The 22174-nt window shown below is 35.5% G+C and overlaps 2 protein-coding genes across 2 annotated transcripts in view; both read right to left on the bottom strand.

The window, feature by feature from the left end:
• Window positions 1-5601: 5601 nt before the first annotated feature.
• Window positions 5602-22174, bottom strand: part of LOC118734406 (transcription factor Adf-1-like) — a 17747-nt gene continuing 1174 nt past the window's right edge. Inside the window, exon 4 of the mRNA XM_036464133.1 lies at window positions 5602-5722. Within this exon, the coding sequence (XP_036320026.1) occupies window positions 5602-5722 (121 nt within the window). The remainder of the gene's footprint in view (window positions 5723-22174) is intronic.
• Window positions 6249-6561, bottom strand: LOC118748976. Its single transcript, XM_036483754.1, has 2 exons — window positions 6406-6561; window positions 6249-6342 (listed from the first exon to the last, which is right to left on the bottom strand). The coding sequence occupies exons 1-2, from the start codon at window positions 6531-6533 to the stop codon at window positions 6297-6299; spliced, it is 174 nt and encodes a 57-aa protein (XP_036339647.1). The 5' UTR covers window positions 6534-6561; the 3' UTR covers window positions 6249-6296.

Below are 22174 nucleotides of genomic sequence, written 5' to 3'. Positions count from 1 at the left end.
AATTTTAAAATAATAAAGTGCAAGTTTCAAGTTGTTTAAAAATCCCGTTGATTTTTGGTAATTTTTTCGCTAACAGTTCATACTTTGTATTGTAAAAACGCCAAACACCTTCAACGAAATAAATTCTCAAAATCAATGGAATTTTTATCAACTTTAAACTTGCACTTTATTATTTTCAATTTAATGGCCCACGAAAATGTCGCGACTCTATTAATTTGTCAAAACTATATATATGCCAATATATTTTTACTTAAAACCAAAAAGTCCTACAACATTAGGAATACTTGTTTAAGTAAAACAAGTAAGAGCAGCATACATAGATAGAGGAGATACATACATATATAAAATATCATATTTAAACAATCAGAGGTATGGAAGATATACCTTATATAGCACCAATCTAAGTGATTTTCACTGCTGTGTGATCGGTATGTAAACCGATTTTCTCAGTAGACTTTGTATTATTATTTATAAAATAGCTTACGAAATTTATCGACTTTAGCTGTCCAAATAAAGGAGTTTTACAGTAAAGCCCTTTATCTGAACAATCAGTTTTATGGAGGCAATAAATAAGTTATAGTGACCCGATAATTGTTAATTTTACTGTAAACTTTCTGTTGATAAGGAGTGAAAATGGTGCGGAATTTCATGTTTCTAGCTGCATATATGGAGAAGTTATAACAAAGAATATATCTGAATAATCATTTGCATGAAGGCTATATGTTATAGCAACCCGATCTTCGCAATTTTCACTGTAACTATTTTTATTATAATGGGTGGGAATATTGCGAAGTTTCATGTTCCCAGCTGCATAAATGGAGGAGTTATAACAAAAAATCGCATATCTGAACAATCAGTTGTATGGGAGCTATATGTAAAAGTGGCCCGATTTTTGTTATTTTCACTGTAAGTATTTTGTTGATAATGGGTGGAAATATTGCAAAATTTCATGTTCCTAGCTGCATAAATGGAGAAGTTATGGCAAAAAATCTCATATCTGAACAATCAGTTGTATGGAGGCTATAGGTTATAGCGAGCCTCTCTTCGCCATTTTCACTGAAAGTATTATTTTGATAATTAGTGGCAACAGTGCAAAATTTCATGTTTATAGCTACTTAAATGGAGGAGTTATAACGAAAAATCTTATATCTGAACAATCAGTTGTATGGGAGCTATAGGTTATAGTGACGCAATCTTTGTAATTTTCACTCTAAGTTTTCTATTGATAATGAGTAGAAGTATTGCAAAATATCATGTTCCTAGCTGCATAAATGTAGAAGTTATAACGAAAAATCTCATATCTGAACAATCAGTTGTATGGGAGCTATATCTTACAGTGGTTCGATTCTTCCGGTTCCAAAAGATTATTGAAAGGTATGAAAAGGCACTTCAATTACATACATACATCGACGATCAAAACTTACCCTGTAGGGAAAACACGAACTAGTGAACCAAATTTCTAGTTCAGTACTAGTTCTTTATCGCCAAAAACGAACCAGCCCGATAGTAACTAGTCCAGCACCAGCCCAAAAGAAGCGAAATGTGATACTTTCACTAAACTATTTTATTTTAAATTTTAAAAGCAGGTACGCTAATCATTATGAGTAAAATAACTTAAATCAGCATTTAATCATTATTTTATGAATTATTATTGAGTTTTATTTTTTCGCTCAAACGGAAATAATTACTATTTGATTTTTATTTTTTCGATTACGAATAATGCTCCGTTAGCAATTTGGAGAACAATTTTGGCAGAGCAGAAAGTCGTTATGACAAAAACTAGATCACATGTATCGAATTTGGAACTGGTTCGGAACTATAGCAAAAGGGGTGCAGAACGAACTAGATCTCATCTGCCGAATTTAGACCTGGTTCGGAACTAGAGCTAAAGGGATGCAACGGGGGACAATTGACACTTCCTAGGACATCGCAATGTTAATTTCGCCAGTCGCTAGCATGCAAAAGAGAATTAACGCGTACTAGTCATGGTTCCAAACGCACTAGAACCGAACCAGTTCCGCACTAGTTCATTTCCCTACAGGGTAGCGAAAGTAGCTTTTTTAAAATATTCACAACGTTTTTGAAATAAAATTCATTTTAATTCATATTTTATTTAAAAATAAGGTACTTCGTTTACACATGTATGTACTTATATACATACATATGTATATAACTAAAAAAATAAAGCACTTCGCGTGCATTAGACCGGTTCAAAAAAAAATGTTTTTTTTTTTCCATGATATTAGTAGAGAAATGAGTTGCTCTACATGTCCAAAGACATTTTGCCAAAGGCTACCCCCAATATCTTTAATATCGGATTAGCGAATCGTTTTGAATGTCAAAATTTTTTGATTGTCGTGTTAGAACTTAAAATGTGTACCCCTATAAACCTGGTGATTTTTTCGAAATAACTTCCAATTATACACATTTTGAGTTCTAAGACGATAATCAAAAAATTTTTACATTCAAATACGATTCGATACGATACGTGCCGTTGAAAAAAAGACTTTGGACATGTAGAGCAACTCATTTCTCTACTACCGTGTAGGGAAACGAACTAGCGCGGAACTGGTTCGGTTCTAGTGCGTTTGGAACCATGACTAGTACGTGTTAATTCTTTTTTGCATGCTAGCGACTGGCGAAATTAACATTGCGATGTCCTAGGAAGTGTCAATTGTCCCCCGTTGCAACCCTTTGGCTCTAGTTCCGAACCAGTTCTAAATTCGACAGATAAGATCTAGTTCGTTTTGCATCCCTTTTTCTATAGTTCCGAACCAGTTCCAAATTCGACAGATGAGATCTAGTTCGTTCTGCATCCCCTTTTCTTTAGTTCCAAACCAGTTCCTAATTCGACAGATGAGATCTAGTTCGATCTGCATCCATTTTTTATACTTCCCAACCTGTTATAAATTCGTCACCTTAGATCTACATTTCTAATCAGGCTTGTCGAAACATTTCCCTTCTATATTAAATACGATCGGTTGAAGGAAGGACAATACAATCGCAAATGTTTAAACGCATTTATTATAAATTTATAAACCACATTAGTAGCAGTAGTAGTATTAAAGTAAAGTAGTAAGTAAAAAACAAAAGTGCGTTCTGCTTAAAAGTAAAAATATTAGTTCACTTTGTCTTACTTGTCTAAATTTAAGCATATGGATTTTTAAGTAAATTCAGTTCTTTTTAAGCCTATATGTATATGAAGTACTTCGAAAGTTTTTGTCGTACTTAACTTTAATAAGATATACAGTCAGTCAATAAAGTTTAGGTACAGTGAATTTTTTACAATACCGGCAACTATTTTTTAAATATTTTATTTTCCCCTAATTTTTTATAAAAATATGGTTAATTCTACACCAAAAACCGCAAAAATCAGAGTTCCAAACCTTATGCAAAATTAAAGAAAACTGCGAATTTCCATCCAAGTATTGCATTTTACACTCTTTAGAAAAAAGTTAAGTACTCAGTTATTAGCCCATTCAATTTTAGTATAACAAAGAACAAGTTTGAGGTAGCTGGGACTTACCATTGATATTTAGCAATTTTTTTTTTGTTGCTTGGTAAGTCCTAGCTTCCTCACACTTGCACTTCATTATACTAAAATTGAATGGACTAAAAGCTTTTTTTAGAGAGCGTAAATAGAAAGTGAATTATTTTAATGAAATTTTGCAGAATTTTCTTGAATTTTGCACAAGGTTTGGAACTCTGATTTTTGGGGATTTTGTTGTAGAATTGACCATATTTTTATAAAAAATACCGAAAACTAAAATATTTAAAAAATAGTTGCTCTTATTGTAAAAAATTCGTTTTACCTTAACTTTATTGACTGACTGTATTAAGGTAGCTGTGCTGGATTGCATAAAAAAAAATTAATTTGTCTTTTCTTAAAAAAAATGTAGCTCTGGTGGCTTGCATTTTTAAATAAATTTAGTAAGAAAGTGATAATTATTTTGACAATTTTTTTTTTAAATGCCTCTTTTTCTGCAACTGCATTGCCTTTCTCAATTGTCCTTCAGGATCTTGGCCTTTTTTTATGGAATCACTAAGTATAATGATTATTAACCAACTCAAAAACTATACCAGCGTGATTACCGACGTATCCTTTTGAGAGGTAGGCGCACCCTTATAAGAGGAATAAGACCCAAACTTTTCATGTCAAAATTTCAGTAGGTTGCGTCTGTATGGCTTTTTCAATTTTATAAATTATCATTATTTTTAAGTGGAAAAATAAAACTCAAAATTAATGATAATCTCTGCGCGAAAAAATAAAAATCATAAAATAATCATTATTTGTAATCCCAAAAATAAAAATCAAATAATAATTATTTCCGTTTGAGCGAAAAAATAAAACTCAATAATAATTCATAAAATAATGATTAAATGCTGATTTAAATTATTTTACTCATAATGATTACCTTCCCTGCTTCTAAAATTTAAAATAGGATAGTTTAGTGAAAGTACCACATTTCACTGCTTTTGGACTGGTGCGGAACTAGTTACTATCGGACTGGTTCGTTTTTGGCAATAAAGAACTAGTACTGAACTAGAAATCTGGTTCACTAGTTCGTATTTTCCCTACAGGGTAATATCATGAAAAGGAGAAAACATTTTTTCTTTAGCCGGTCTGCTATATGTGTGTTTGCGCTGCGTTTTAGAAAAATCGGTAATAACTCGATTTTAAAAAAATATAACGAAATTCCGTTGATGGCATTGAAAAGCCGGAAAAATTGAATAGGATGTACATAGTTTTGAGAATATTGGAAAATTTTTGGGGATAGTTGGACAATTTGAGAATTGATATTCATGATTTTTTCAATATTGAGTTGCAGATTCTATTTATTATTAATCACGATTGCTTGGTAAGATAAAAATATCAACATATTTGAGTTCCTGGGTAAAAACTACCCCTTTAAACCTGGTGATTTTTTCGAAATAGCCCGAAATAGCTTCCAATTATACACATTTTAAGTTCTAACACGACAATCAAAAAATTTTGACGTTCAAATACGATTCGCTAAACCGATATTAAAGATATTGGGGGTAGCCTTTGGAAAAATGTCTTTGGACATGTAGAGCAACTCATTTCTCTACTAATATCATGGAAAAAAGAAAACATTTTTTTTTTGAACCGGTCTAGCGTGCATATACATATGTATACGTAAGTCTTATAAGGCATTTCAATCTTTACAAGTGTTATATCACATTCACTTATAAATAATAAGGCACTTCATGTACACACTTATGTATGTATATACCTTTGTGGTCAGCTGATTAAGTAAAGTGACATTTTGACCAGTTTTGGCTATTTATCTTTTGTTTATTTAATGTTAATAATTTTTTTTATAAAGTTCTAGTAGCTTACATAACCAGCTCCATATAAATTCACATTTCAAACTTCGTATAAAAACTATAAAAATTCAACCAACTTTAACAATCACACCTAAGAATGATACACTTTGTATTCACAATTTTTAGAAAAATTTTAGATACGCAGTTTTATAGCCCATTAAATTTAAGTAGATCAAAGAGGAAATATCAATCAAATCAAATAGAAAATCAAGAATCATGCATTTATACCTTTTGCTCATGTGGATTTAAAACCTAACGTTGAGGTCTTTCTATTGCAGGTTGAGAATTGTTTGCTGAATTGACATCAACAATTTCCATCACTTCACTTTCTTCGATAAATTGAGTATCATCTGCGCTTATACTTCCAATAGTGCTGAAAAATACAATTTAAAATAAATGTGGTGAAATTTTTAGTTATTTGTACAACGATTTTGGGGGGGAGGCCCCCTTGGAAGCTGTTTGAAAATAGGGGAAATTGGGATTTTTTGCAAAGGAAAAGGAAAGTTTTCCAACAAAAAAATATAACCCTCACTAAGTAGAGTTCTCCTTTCTGTGTTGCCGAAGAAGAGGGGTTGAATAACTTTTGCAGAGAACACCTTCGGCATATTTCGCAAAAAGTACCATAATTCAAACCAAAATTATTAAAAAATTAGTGCAGAGATCTAGTAAATTATTATTTTTAAATAAAGTGTAGACGCTTGTCTAGAAGTATCTATAAAAGTTTTTCGATTCGGGTCACGCGTTTGGGTACAGCAACCCAAAATCGTTGTAGACATAATTAAAATGTACCCTAGATCTGCAGTATATCTGCGTGCTTATTTAATATAACTAACCGCCGGGAATTTGATATATTTTCGAGAAATGGTAGAGATTCGCAGTGTCTCAATTTTTCCCTTGGAGTTTCAGCACTACTGCCGGAAGCGAGTTGATCCATCCTTTTGCAGCGCTTATAGGAGTCGCGGAGGCTCTTCCATCGTTTCTTGCACTCCAGTTCTATTAACCAATTGAGCTTCAGAATTTCATTAATTATTTTTATAGTTTAACCTACCGCTCAAATTTGTATTAGCTGCAACCTCCTTCCATGCATAATCCTTTCTTCTCAAATTTTTGTACTCCATGTGGGCAAGGTCGTACAGCAGTGGATGATTGCGTACTTCTTCTATTAAAATTTCATCCAAGTCCATTGTTATACCTGGAAATATAATGGCAATTGTTAACCCTAGAATACTAACATTCGCCGGTGAGGCGGAACGAATTCGGTTTTCTCGTGATATTTCAGAAACGCTTTTTATGATCAAAGTAAGCGTTTACGCCAACTCAGTTTAGTGTTGTACGAGGTTGTTAGCAGACGCACATTGTACAGTGACCTTGTGCGGCTGAGTTCCACGCCCTCTTGTCGCCTGACAGGCGAACTTTTGTAGTAAAGGTAATTTTGTTTGCTGTACCTATTTAAGTTTTTAACATGATTGTTGGCTATTTTATGTTTTGAACTTAATATTTTTTTTACTTTTCGAGAGGGGTACCTATGAAGAACAAGTCCTAAAATGGTTGGAAGAAATATCATTGAATGGAAGCGATAGTGAGGACAATAAAAAACTAAGTAGTTACTTTTTCTTGAGATTTCAAACCTTTTCCTTGATTTATTCAAATAAATTAAAGTAAAAGGCCTGATATTTTATGAAAAATCAATTGCTTAGTTTTTATTCATAAGGCTCAATGTGATGTGTAGGTACAAGTTACAATAGAAAAGATAAACAATAAATTTCTTTTAAGTGTGAAAGTAAATACTTGCAAGATAATTTATGGAATGTTGGAGTTCGTTCGCTTTAAAATATTTTTTCGTTATTTTTTTAAATTACCCTTCTCAAAAGGATGATAAAATATGTGTTATTTTTCAATACGAATTATTTTTATTAATTTTGAAAATATTAAATTAATTTATTTTTATTTTTTACTTTAGAAGCATATAAAATATGTTTAAGCTAATTTTTTAAATAAATTTAAGTTTTTAAAAAGGCAAACTTTGTACTTTTTTTTTTTAAAGTAGCCTCACAGGCGAACGTTAGTATTAAAGGAATAAAAAATAAGGATAGTATTCTAGGGTTAACAAAATACTAATATTACAATTAATGGCGAAAATCTTACCAAATATAAATAATGTGCAGCATAAGCAAAAGAATTCGATTTTATTTTAGCACAACAGCTTTTCGGTATGGAAGTACATAATTTCGTTGTTGCCACATTTAAACATTTCACTTCTATAATATTAAAATATCTTGCCCTTAGTGAAATTTTTTGTACAAAAAAGAGATCAAAGTAGCTTAATTAGTTTAAAATTGTTGATTGTTATTACATTAAAAATATAAAAGTTATTTTATCCTTTTTCTTAGTTAAATAACGTTAGACTTGTTAAAGCCTAGAAAATTTTTAAATTGCATGTTTTAGTGGCAGCACTACATCTACTCATTGTCGCCGACAAAATTAGAAATAGATTTAATTTGGCGACGTCGACAATTGCAGTCCTGCAGCCAAGATGTGGTGCTGTCGTCAAAATAATTGTGTTCGTAAGAACGTGTGTATTTAATATTTGACAGATGCTGCTTGTCGCTTGCTGTCGTCAAAGTTTTCCGAGCTTTACTGCGAAGCTCGCTTAACAAAGGCTGCAAGTCGATAGTTTGCCGTTTCGGAGTCCCAGGGCCTGTTTGGTTGGGATCTGCAATATTTATTGCCTCATTTATTTTTTTGTTTCAATTGTTATCGTTTATTTATATGTACGTATATTATTTGAAATTAAGCAATTTCGTTATTTTATTTTAGTATAATACTTTGGTTAAAATCTGTATGTGTGCATGTACATCCCTGTGGGGAAAGTCTCTAGTTCTGATTTGGTGCGCCTCTAGTACATTTAGACCCAGTACTGGTTCGCGATAAATCCCTTTCGCATGCAATTTAACATGGCGACCCTGCATCCCTTTTTCGTTAGTTCCGAACTAGTCCTAAATTCTATAGTTCCGAATCAGTTCTAAAATCAACAGACGAAAGAAAAAAGTATCATGAATTTTCAATATTTTTGGTTATTCCATGTGTGCGATGTTAAGTTATTTTGAAAGAAATGTGTTTTCAATTTCAAATTAAATTTGTTTGAATGATTGTTAGAAATGTACGTTTAGGCGCCTAATCATAGTAGTGTAATCGTTTTGTCGTGTCAAAACGAATGCATGACGACTCGACGTCTGCACACTTGGGCGCCCTGCGTAAGCCCTGCTTGCGCGCACATTACACATTTGCTGGCCGGTCTATCTCACTAATACGCGTCCGCGAACATTTCTGCAATAAAATATTGCGTACACGTTTATGGCTTAATACAATTGGCACGAGTTTTAGCACAAAATCATTAATTTTCAATTGTTATCTACTGAAATGACAAATAATTTTTATTTCGAGCACAAAAAAGTAAACAAATGCCGATATCAAAACGGCAAGCGCCTTACAATGTTGGGCGCTTCGATTCATGAAGTTTTTATGATTAGGCGAAAACATGATTATGAATCGTAATATACAGAGCTTCATTGAAATACATGTGTTCGGTATAAAAACTTCATACTTTAGTACGCCGGAACGATTACACTACTATGACTAGGCGTTTAATGTGCGGAGTGCCTTACAAACCTTTGGCTGCAGCTGAGTTTGCAGAGGTACTCGCTGTTACTGGTTAGATTCCATACGGTCCCAATATCTGAAGATGTTAACAGAAATTTTGGTTTTCTATTACCAATCTATGAAAAAGCATCTGCGAAGTTCAGAATAGAAGCGTACTTGAACGAAAATGCCGCCAAGCACATATCTATGTAATGTAAACAAGCGCTGCGGCTACATCCCTTTTTCGATAGTTCGGAACTAGTGCTAAATTCGAGAGATAAGACATAGCTCGTTCTGCATTCCTTTTTCTATAGTTCTGAACCAGTTCTAAATTCGTCACTTTAAAAATACCACTTTTGGCAGATTTTGGACTGGGGGGATCTATTTACTATCGGACTAGTTCGTTTTTAGCGATGAAGGTCTAATACGGAAGTAGAAATTTGATTCACTAGTCCGCGGTTTCCCTGCTGAGATAGGTTTGATTTGCGTTCGAAACGAACATATACAAACAAACACAACTCTTGATTTTCTTTTCTTTACTTATTATGTCATTGGACTTCATTTTTAATTAATTATTATAATTTTTTCAAACGGATTCTGAGTTTGATTTAATTTTAGTTTTATTCAATTTAAATTTAAATTAATTTTATTTTAATTTAGCACAATTTTATTTTATTTAAATGTTTAATTTAATTTTACTTTTGTTTTATTTTAATTTTTAGCTTTTTTTGTTTAGCTTGTATCTACTTATTATGTCGTTGAATTTAATTTTAATTAATTAATTAATTATTATTATTTTTTTAACGGATTCTGAGTTTTATTTACTTTTAGTTTTATTTAAATGTTTAAAAAAATTTTACTTTTGTTTTATTTAATTGTTAGCTTTTATTTAATTCAATTAAGCACCCTCGCCGCCTTTCTGCAGTTCGGTATAGTTTAAATTTACTTTAAGCGCATTTAGAATTAACTTGACTTTGTTTTCTCCTAGTTTTTAACATTCAGTCTCGTATATTCGGTACGCTTATGCAATTTTGAACCATTTAAAATTTTTATTTTATTTTAATTTCTTGTTAAAATTATTTATAATTAAACATTTTACCACTTATTCAACGGGGCTTTGATTTGCGTTGACACACCTCTTCTGGACCGGTTTCCCAAACGGGATTCCTCGTATGTCCGCAAATTCGGTTCACCGTTTGAACGGGCTATATCCTTTGCCTCAGTTTAAGTTAAAAATTTACTATTAACTAATATTTTGTGGACGATCAAAACTCGCGCACCACACTTCTAACTGCTTTAAGAGCACACATCCATCTGATCTTTGCTCCTGGTTGGCTTTCTAATCATGCCCTCGGTGCGCTTGTAGCCCCAGGAAATTACCTTCAAAATACTTTCACTCAATCAATACAAGCATACGCACACATTCCTCTGCATCCCGGACATGAACATATTTGTTGAAACACACACACACACATTCAAGCTTTGATCAAACAATTCACAATGGGACAGATACGTAGGTTAAGGTTTGAAGGTGTTTGATAGGGTTTTATGCGGCTTTCAACACAACAGGCTGCCGCTACAGGCTCGAACCCGCCGATCTTGCCAGATACATGGAGTGAGTTCGTAAAATGGATTCTAAAGGCTGGCTAATCCTGTGTCTACTTAATGATACTTATGATACTATTATTATCTGGGAGCAACGTGTGGCCTCGACCCACGACCTAATGCGGGTTTCAAGCATGCCTCATACTCTTGATATGTTACCTTGTATCTGTATTACACATGTGTGCTCAACACATTCTACTATTACCCTGCAGTACGGGGGAGCGACTACAGGACTGCTGAATCGGTAGCTACTAAAGGGTTGCAGAATTACATTTGTCTCTTCTACGCTTGAAAGCACTCTTTGCTTTGTACTCTACTCCCAAGTAGAATGCTTATATCTCTCCGCGCAAAGCCATTACTCTTCATCGCAAGTGCAAATGCTAGTGATACTTCTTCTGTTGAGCCAAATTGTGTACACTACTTGCCACGATCGCGCAATACAGGCACACGACGCTACGCCAACGAGTACAGAAAATATTACACGCTTGCTTGCAGTAATCGAAAGTGCTTGTGGTGCTTGTGTATTCGAAATTCCTCGTCGTATTTGGTCGTTTGCGACTTGACTGGCAACGCATGCGCACAATTAATAAATTTGCATAATGGAGCTTGACAACGTAAATATTAATATTAAATACATATTTCGCTTCTATCATTTTAATGCATTAATGTTTGCAGTCATTTACCAACGATTTACCTGCTACAAACGTTAGTTTTAGTAGTAGTTTGAGTAATAGTGTCAAGGCGTATTTAACAAGGTGGTGTTGGCCGTATATACGTAAAAAATTACACTAACAAATTATACGCTGATGTCCATACTGTCATTGGTATGAGTTACAACAAACACATCATTTTGACGTAATGGCCTCCACGGCGAAAAACTCAGCTGTCGCCCCAACACCACCTTGTTTAATACACCTTGAATAGTGTCATAAGAGAAAAAATTATTAGCGGCGAGTTTAAAATTTCTAAGGGTACTGGGAAAAGTAAAGTAAAACGTGTTTCAATGTATTAAAGCACTGCAAAAAATCAACCTCAAACTTATTGAAGCACAAGTGCGTTATAAGATACTCAATGAATAGTAACAGCGAAAATGTACTATTTTCCGAAATCGACAAAACTTGTACTAAAAATGAATGTAAGCGGCTCATGGCAGAATTCACTGTAGATGCATTACATACTGAGTCAGATTCCACGCCGTCATGTTCTACCGAAAATAGTTTATTGTTCAGAGATTTTGTTCAACCAAGACAAACGCTTAGTATTGAAAATAAAATCTATAGAGAAATTCATAAGTACGAAAGCACTGATGTTGAATTTTATGACGATTTCGATATTGTGCACTGGTGGGACGGTCATAAAAATGATTTCCCAATTTTATATAAACTGAGCTGTCGAATTTTAGCAACTCCGGCATCCTCAGCTCCTTTTGAAAGAGCATTTTCCGTCGCCCGAAATATTATCACTGAGAAACGTTGCAGTATTAGTTGTAATGACAGCGCAATAAACAGGATAATGTTCCTACATTCAAGCATTGGTTAAAAGTATGTATATTAAAAAAATTTTAATTTACATTCTGTATATGTATGTTTCACGATTATAAACAACTCACATATTGACAAGTTTTGCCTATACATTTTTTTAAATTATTTTATTTCAATCACTTTTTATAAAAATATAGTTTATTCTTTAAGAAATATCATATAAATCCAAACTTGAGACGTTGAGCTATATTAAGAAAAAATTAACAATTTTTCGTAAAAATATCGAGCTCTTTTATTGGTTTACTTAGAATGGTTTTAAGTATGCAGTTTTGTAGCCCATTCAATTTTAGTACAATGAAGTGCAAGTTTGCAAAGCAAGACTTACCGTTGATATTGGTAATTTTTTTTTTTGTTGAAGCTGTTGGTCATTTTCTCCATATAAAAAGAATCGTGTTAACATACTTCGTATGGAAGAAATGACTGACACCGTCAATAAATTCCAAAATATCAACTGTATGTTCGTGCTACTTCAAACTTGCACTTTATTCTATTAAAATTGAATGGGCTAGTAAGCTGCATATCCAACCAAATCTAATGAAAAAGCTAGAAATTTTTATGAAAGTTTGTAGAATATTTAATATTGCAAAACGTTTAAATCTTGCATTGCAAAATTTTTCAATAAATGGTTGGCGTATACATACATAATTATTTTTTTTGAAAATCATTCTTTTGTTAATTTTATATTTTCTTTCCTTAAATATTTAATCTGGAATATTATACCCATTTTCGTTTAACAAATAAACTATACACATTTCTTTAACATTGACTAGTTTTCAAAACTTTATTCATTACCTTATTGCAGCAAAGGCGTTCGCTGAAATAAATACATACATATGTATGTACATATGTATGTGCATATATATTGATATTTTTAATCAAATAACGTAGTAGTAAGGGCAAGCATCAACAATATCTTTGATGTAAATACAAATGTATGTACATGAGTGCATAGCACATAAATAGCATAACCCAAACACCAACAATCAACAGCTCTATGAAAATACTCAAATACTCGCAAGCACAGTACACTGCTTGCGGATATTCTTCAGTCGAGGTAATTGTGTTTGCAAAGCCAGTACTTCTTTTCTTGCTATTGATCGGGTTTTTACTTACGCATACTCCAAGCGGTTTGTGTTTGCCCGCACTCAACAAGAGAATGGAGAGATAAAGAGAGTAGATAATTGTATCCGTGCAGTGTTTTAGTAGATACCTGATAAACACCGTCAATTACCGACCGACTACTTGCAGTGCAATTCATCGATTACTTTTACAAGGCAATGTCCTAGGCGGTAGTCATCATCGGCTCTCTCTGCACTACCGGGAGTTACTAAAGTAGTCGCTTGCGTGATTTATGCGCGCCCTCTGTCGTAGTTTTTCGCTATTCTACTTACGACTGGTTCGACTCTGCACTACCATGTGCACTACCACGGGTTAATAGAGTAGCTACTTACCTAGGAGTCGGTGCAGTAGCGGTTCAAAAGTAGCGATTGACTCCAGCAGTACTGGAGGGTAGCTATCGCTGTGTATATACAACTACCTACTTATGCACGTGCATACATACTAACAGAAAATATCACAGATACCGAATCTTGCAGAGAATATCACAGATTATGTAGATACCTAGGCCAAGGCTTATCGCAATTATCACAGACGTTCAAAGGAAAACGATCACAGTAGTAAATAACTAAGTGTATAAATGTATAAATAAATATAAGTCAAATAAATATATAAATAAACAGAAAGAAACTGACAAGATAAAAGGTAAAATATCTCTATGTTTCATGAAACTAATCGTACCTCCAACTAGTAATACTGATACATTTATAAATACTGTACACAATATATACATTCACTAACGCCCAAAATAAAATTTAATCAACAACAACGTCAAATCACAGGACCAAACAGGTCACATACTGCTGAACACATAACACATATCTTGACCATTGAACGATTACCATGCGAAAATGTCCTTTCCATGGTATATTCCGATTTTATTCCCGTTTACAACACTTAATTCGTAATTTGAATTCCCAATAACTTTCAGGACGACACACATGATTTGCTTTGGAGTAGAGCTGTCAAACTATCGACGATACTATCGATAGTATCGATAGTCTGATCACCTGAAATAACTATCGATAGTTTTAGCACTATCGCCACTATCGTTTCATTGATACGTCTTCTCTTTCCTAGCGCTTTTGACATTTTCACGTATTGGTTCAAAGTGAACAAAACTTGGCAGCATTATTTCATGAACGAACGAATAAAGATCACCCAGGACGGTGTGCGAGAAAAACTAATTTTTTTTCCAGTGACCTCATTTTTTCGCCGCCATGTGAATGAAACGGAATGAAACCATGTGTGTGCATGATACAACCGATTAAAAAATGCCGTTATCAACTATTATTATTTTTTTCTTAAATACAATTACACGGTTGCCGTGCTGGATGATCTGTTTAGTGGGTTCATGGCAAGCGCCATTTTTTTAAGCATGGAAATAGCAGAGGTTTCATTGCCGTCTTATGAGCATGTCAGACCTGGCAAAGCAGTACATTTCAAAAGACTATCAAATTGGCACCTTGAATGTAAAGTGACTTTCAAAAGACCTTTTCTTATTCCAAAAGGCGAATTGAAGGGAAAATTTCTGAAATCGCTTTTTGACTGTTTACACGACGAATGAATTTATGGCAATATTTCTCGATACTAAAATGCAACCGTGAGCCGCTAAAATAAACAAAACCAAGATAATGAAAAATAAATGGATTTAGAAAAACATATGAATTGGGTCGATACTATCGATAGTATCGATAGTCACCCTTAAGACTATCGTAAAACATCGATGGACTTGACTATCGATAGTTTGGCAGCTCTACTTTGGAGCCAACTCGGCCTTATAATAGTATATTTTTGAGCTTTTCTTAAAATTCCGTCGATACACTACCTGGCCTATATTGAAATTAACTTCCCTATTTCTAGTAGTGTACGCCTTTGTACTTCTTTCGTGTGCCATATTCAGTTCGCGCATTATATTATCTCGGATCAGTTGCATTCGGTCTGGGCTTGTGGCTACTTAAAAATCTGGGTGCCCAACAGATCTGAGCTTCGGTATAACTCATACGATTTACCATGTTGTATCACAAGTATACCGAAAGCCGCTTAATATGGGGCACAATTGATTGCTGTATGCACAACGCTGTGAAGTGCGTAAGTTGCATCGCCTATGTGCCGGTCCCAAGTCTTCTCGTTATCCTTTATGTGAGATCTTACGATCTGAAGTACCGAGCGATTGACTCATTCGGCCGCGTTTCCTTGGGGCGAATAAAATGCAGTCTTTACATGCAACGTTCTATACTTTTCCAGAAATCCAGCAAAAATTTCCTTAACGAATTGCTTCCCGTTGTCTGAATGGATATACTCCGGCACTCCAAAGAAATGGAAAACCTCTCTTTATACAAATTTTATTACTTCTGCCGAAGTCGCGTTTTTCATTGGTTTTAGAAAAACGAATTTTTATGTACACCTCTATGGCCTTTCGACAGGGAACTATGAGAAACTTGCACTTAACCCTCACGCAGCTCCGACAGCACCCAGAGTTTCCAGGCTTTGTCCTACTGAAGCTCGTCCCCCTGTCGAATTGTGCTCATTTGTATACGATACTCATACGTCTGGTAGTTTGTCCTTGTTATTTGTCACCGTCTCTAGCAATTCTTTGTATTCAACCAAATCGAAGCATGGCGAATCCAGGCTGATGTCAATCACTCTCTCACTCAACTTGATCTCCTCCATATTGGCCCGTGATAGCTTATCCAAAACTACATTTAGCTAGCCCTTGCGGTATTGTATATCAAAATTGTAAGCTTGTAGCTTAAGGATCCATCATGTCAGCCTTCCGCACAGATCCTTTTGGTTCATTAACCACTTCAAGCTAGCATGGTCCGTGATAATTGTAAAGGATAGTCCTTCCACGTATGGTCTAAATCTCTTAGCGCTTATTACGGCTGCATAGCATTCAAGCTCTGTGATGCTATAATTTCGTTGTGCTTTATTAAGTTTGGCGGAGATGTGCGCAATTGGTTGTTCATTAGTTTCGTCGTCTAGCTAAAAAAGAACCCCTCCCACTCCGTCGGTTGATGCGTCGCACTCTATGTAATAGTGTCGGTTAAAGTCTGGGTGAACAAGTACAGGAGCGGAAATCGAGCTCTGTTTCTGTCGCTCGAATGATTTTTTACAAATCCCTTGAGCTACATTGCACAACCCATAAGGCATCACCGTAAATTAAGAAAGCGGCCTGTCCGGTACGGTAAAGGCCGTTTTTCTCTGGACTTTGGTTCTAATCTGCCAAAAGGCATCTTTCAAATATATTGAAGATATGAAACGCGTTTGTTGGAGACAACGAAAGATCCCATCAATGTTTGGCAAAGGACAATAATGCTTAATGGTCTGCTCGTTGACTTTGCGAGTAGCGAGGCAGAGACTGTTTTTGGTTCCCTTAACCACTAAAGATACGTATGAGTTCCAGCTACTATTGCTTTCTTCAATGACACCCATACTAAACATCCTGTCTAATTCTTGGTAAATAAACTTGTGTATCGCTGGAGATATCGGATAGTGTCTCTGCTTAACTGGTAGGTTTTCGTTCACTACTTCTATCACTTGCTGCTCTACGTCTGTATGCCCCAATCCCAACACTGCGAAGGATGGTAATTAAGCTTTGACCTTTTCTAATTCTACTTGCTGCTCTGTTCTCAATTCATGATGTACCGTGTCAAACGACAGGTCACCATCAGTGGACACAACCCCTGCCACTTCAGAATGTGTTTATCGCCCCACGGCCCCTCTACTCACAACATCCAAATCGAACGCCTTCCAAAAATCAATCCCAAAGTACACTTTTTGTTCTAAATCTGGTACAATTAAAAGTTATATTTCTCTAGTTACCCCGCACCACACGACGGGTAGAGTAGTTACGCCTTTCACAGGGGTCTACCCACCATTAGCGGTCCTAACTTTTTGGCCAGCTAAGTGCAGAATACTTTCTTCACTGCCTTCTAAAAATTTATTAGCATCTTTTCCAATGCAACTTGCACCTGCCCCATAATCTAACGAAGCAAATGTGTCTTTTCCTCCGATGTTCGTTTTCGCGAAAAACCGGTTGTCACCTTTTACGGTAACGATCGTAGATATGATTTTGTTCTAAATTCGTCTATAAGTTTTCCTTTTTCCCGCATTTTATGTATTTTTTCATAATTTCGTGTTCGCCTTTTCTTCGAAACTTCTTCACAAAAAATTCTGTTTTTCGCTGCTTGATACTCCAGTTTTCTTCGATAGACACTTTTAACCTCGGTTTTAATACATATATTCGTTCCTTTATTAATAATGCTCTTGCTATATCTTTTAAGAATTGTGTACCCTGATTGTCCTCCGGGTGTTCCCTCACCTGGCTGGAGTTCCCAGTAATCTCTGACAGTGACGAGTTTCCCTGAGTTGGTTTAAAAACACAGAAAGACATATCACCACCACACGCAAAACATACCATGTTGTGGAACGAGAACTTACAATGACTTTCTTTCTTAGGCTCGGACGGGTTTTTCACAAAAAAATCGACAGGCATACCGAATTTCTGGGTATTCTAACACTATGACGGCCTTAAAGCGGCTTCTATTCTGCCTAATCAGTCGTTCAGCTCGCCCGCACTCCGCTTTCCTACTTACGTTCTTACGTTCCTTTATTTCTCTTATAATCTCATAGTCAGCCTCCGAGTTCTTAAAGTGTGATAGAAGTTCCCTCTTCAACTCTAAATAGCTAAAACTTGCCTCATCCCTGTGGTCCTCTAAAACCTGCCAAATCCAGTGAAAATCTACAAACAACTGACGGTATGAGATTTCAGACTGCACCCGCATCTTCTCTACCCTACACAATAAACTTTTAACTGTAATGCCCTTTCCTGACCCGTCAAATTTTATATGCCACTTATCGAAGTCAACCTTCTTCCATTTGGGCGTATCATGAGGTTCGCGTTCACTCATCCTTTTGTTACCGGTTGAAGCCTCTTCACCTAATTGTCTATCAGTTCCCTGTTTATTGCGGTTCCTATTCTCTGGTGTCGATGCCAGACTGGACCGGTTACCTAAAGCCTGTGCTGACGTCTCCATATCGGCGATTCGGTTGATGAGGTTTGACACGTCTGCTCGCATGTTGTGAACTTCATTCATGCATTGCGACATCATTTCATTTTGTTGCGTCATCATCGCCATCATGCGGCTCAGCTGTTCAATATCGATGGCAGATGAAGTCGGACTCTCTGGGGCTTTCGTGTGTCCGGCTTCAGAATCCCGTGTCGGGTTGTTTCCCCCTTCTAGCGTACTAAGAATGCCTATTAAAATAATCTGTAGGCAGAAAATCGATCGAATGTGGTATCCCCGTGTCTATTTGAGTGAATAGAGAGCCCACTACTTGGTTTTCTAGGGTTCTAGTAACGCTCCTAGTGAACCGTCTATTCGTACCACACAACCCTAATCCACCAACCACAGGTTGTTCAGAGTTACTCTCTCCCATTCGCTCACACCTTCACACAGAATTAGAAACTTCCTCACGCTCAGAGTTATAGTGATACACTAGTCTACTTCCTATAAAAAAAAAAAAAAAAATCGCGAACGTTTCAGCTTAACTCAAGGGATTATATACTATGGTTAAAAAAATAAAAATACGTAAATTCAGAAATTCATAGAATTTGTTTATATACCAACTAAATATGTATGTAATAAACAATATTGACCTCTAACACATTCTGGCAATATATATATATATATGTATGTATGTAGGTATTAAAAATATTCAATTCACATTCCAAATTCAAAAATCCGGTTCAAAGGGCAAGACAAAAAAAAAGTTCGTTGTTTAAACCTATTCCTAATATTAGTATAAACAAGTAAGAACGTCTAAGTTCGGGTGGAGCCGAATATTAAAAGAACGGCGCAAGTATTAAATATATGCTTTTCACCTTTCCGAAAACTACCGCTTCATGGTAAGCCGGGGTGGTTTTACCCATAATTTAAACATCTTCGATAGGACGTTCAGTTAGACATTATAAGATAAACTTCCCTACAAGAATTGTGTGATGGAAACTAACACATTCTCATTTATCTTACTAACACATTTGCAAATATTGCGTTGGTTAAAAAGAGACCATTAAATAAGGCCATAAGTTGGAGGAAGACGGAAGATCACATGTACACAAATGTTTACATCAGATTTTTCACACTGCCCTTTAGAATTTGATAGCAACTTGTAGGTAGCTTGTGACAGAAATCTCTATCAGTCTTGCCACTCAAATGATTTGTCAAATGATAGTCCCTGTTCTTGCAGGGTTATATAGTCTCATGTGGATGGTCCAAAATTTTATCTTAAACATATTTCTGGTAAAGAATTGTTGCAAGCATAAATTCTTAATAAATTAGCTTTAGTATTTCCTGATTTATCGAAGATTTCGTATTTCTCTGAATTACCGTTATATGGGATGTGGGCATCGTTATTGTCCGATTTTAAAAATTTTCAGCCATTGGGTATAGTGGACCAAGGCAAATAACCATGTTAAGCTTGGAAGAAATTAGTGGAGCGATTACCAAGTTATACATGTGTAACCATAAGTGGGGGTAGCTACGCCCATTTCACAAAAATGTATAACATTCTTCTTTTTCGTCTAAATATTATTGTAAATTTCAATTTTGATTGAATAACCTTCAGTAGTTACTAAAATATCGCAGCTTTCATATTTCTGAGAACTACCGTTATATGGGAGGTAGGCATGGTTATCGTCCGATTTCGCCCATTTTCAATACCGTCCGTCCTACGCCCAAAAGAAGTACACGTACCGAGTCTCGTTAAGACATATCAATTTTTACTCGAGTTATCGTTTGCACAGGCGGACGGACGGACAGACAGTCACCGCTTAATTGATTAATCTTTTCATTCTGATTATTTATGTATACATTTGTCTATATCTATATCGATTCGTTTTGGCTGTTACAAATAACCGTTATGTGAACAAAGTCATAATACCCTTGTGCACAAGTGCGCTATAAAAACGTTTTCATTTTCTTCGGATACCACTTCCACACCCGTTGTAGCGTATAGAAGGAACTCCATACGAAAAGAAAGGTTAACTTGTCATTGTTGCACATATCGTTATAGACGAGTCAGACCCATGTTGCCATTATGACCCTAAACTCTCCGATAGGTGAAGAAGGGAATCTTAGCGATAGATAAAAGTAATTTTAACAGAGACAGAAGTTAAAGCCAACAAATTGAAAATTAAGCAAATGTGAAAATAAAAGTTACCGGGCTATTACCGTTGGGCGCCATTGTTATATCTCTGACTATTGGGGCAAAGCCTCCTATTCCTGACATACGTCCGTCTTGTCTACGTCCGCACTAGTCCGAGTCAGTCCGTCATCACGCCGTCATATCCTCTTCCCCCTTATTGCTCTAGTGCAACACCCACACCAAACTGAAAAATTTAGTAACTTGTAATTTCACCATCAAACCGCGATCAAAAATTGTTCAGTTCATTATTTTTACTGGTATACATGTATATTTCACTAATATATCGCTATAAAAATATTATGGATTAAAATTCTACTCTCTAAATTTCCTACTTAATTCAATCGTCTTATGTTAATTCAGAATCTAATTACCAGATGTACGGATTTTTTCCGTACGCTACGAATTTGCAGGGGCGAAAATGGCTGTATGGATTCAACGTACGGATTTTTAGCTTTCCGTCAAGATATATGGACTTTTGTACGGATTGTTAGAGGGTTTTTGCATATTGTAAAAATTATCCTGTTTTACACATATTTCACAGGTTTCTTATAGTTCCTGAACCCTCCCTTTTTTATTAAAAATTGCATTATTTTCGTACTTGAGGGACTTATTTATTAACCCTTGAAAGATAACCATATTGCAACTTACGTAAAAGATACCCATACTAGTGTTGCCAAATGTCCCGTATTTGCCGGGACGTCCCGTATTTTGCATTAAATTTGAAATGTTCCGCCGGGACAAGATTTTTTCCGTATTTCCGACATTTGCATTATTCTTTTTGTTTGCATTTCCTGCATAAACAAAGAACAGCGAACACACACACGCACTTGTATTGCACTCCCGCACAAAACCAAGTGCAGCGAATAAGCACACGCACTTGACGCACGCTTGATGCATCACAACTCTCCCGGAGTTGTCTCACGGGCTCTGTATTGCTTTCGGCATACATAGGTGGTACAAGAGCTACCATTGGCCACAGCGCCTATCCAATTTTCTAATTTAAATACATAACCGGTGCTCAACAATCCCGCTTGACGCACACCCCGAAAAACTCTTACAGAGTTTAAGCGGCAAAGCCACAGCACTACAAGCCGTAGGGAGTCTGCATGGCTTACAACCATGCAGAGGTGGTAACTGATGGTTATCATTGGCCCCGACGCCTACCCAAAACATTTTTGCTTTAATAAATTTTTATGCAAATACATTCATCCCGGTCCTGCTCTCTCACTGAGTTAAACACTTTATTGCATGCAACTCTGTAAGGGAAACAGAGCTTAAAATTTCCGTTGGTTTTTTAGGATTTTTTTTTTTTTTGTGGAGGCTGTTGCGAATTTTCTTCTATATAATGCACGGCCGCTGGGGTGTAGTGGTAAGCAGTGCGCGCTTCCATTCCACAACGCCTGGGTTCAAACCCTGGTCAAAGCAACATCGCAAAAATATAGAAATAAGGTTTTTGAAGTGAAACTTCTTAGGCGGCGGTATGGCAAAAATGGAGAGTGAAACTTTTAAAACTGAAAACGTTACATGAGTGAGAAGGAAGATAAAGGTAGTATAGGGAAGGGGGAAAAAGAAATAAAGCGACGCATGACGAGTACGAGTACCTACATATGTATATATGTAGGTTTGAATGCAAGTATGTATGTGTACATACATATATATGTATGTACAAGCTTATACCCGCGGGTTTCACCCCGCGCTTTTATACAAATATGAAA

This window comes from Rhagoletis pomonella, unplaced genomic scaffold (genome assembly GCF_013731165.1).
Source record: "Rhagoletis pomonella isolate Grant_MI unplaced genomic scaffold, Rhpom_1.0 Rhpom_scaffold_00001, whole genome shotgun sequence".
Lineage (NCBI taxonomy): Eukaryota > Metazoa > Arthropoda > Insecta > Diptera > Tephritidae > Rhagoletis > Rhagoletis pomonella.
This window is presented reverse-complemented; position numbering and strand designations above follow the sequence as displayed.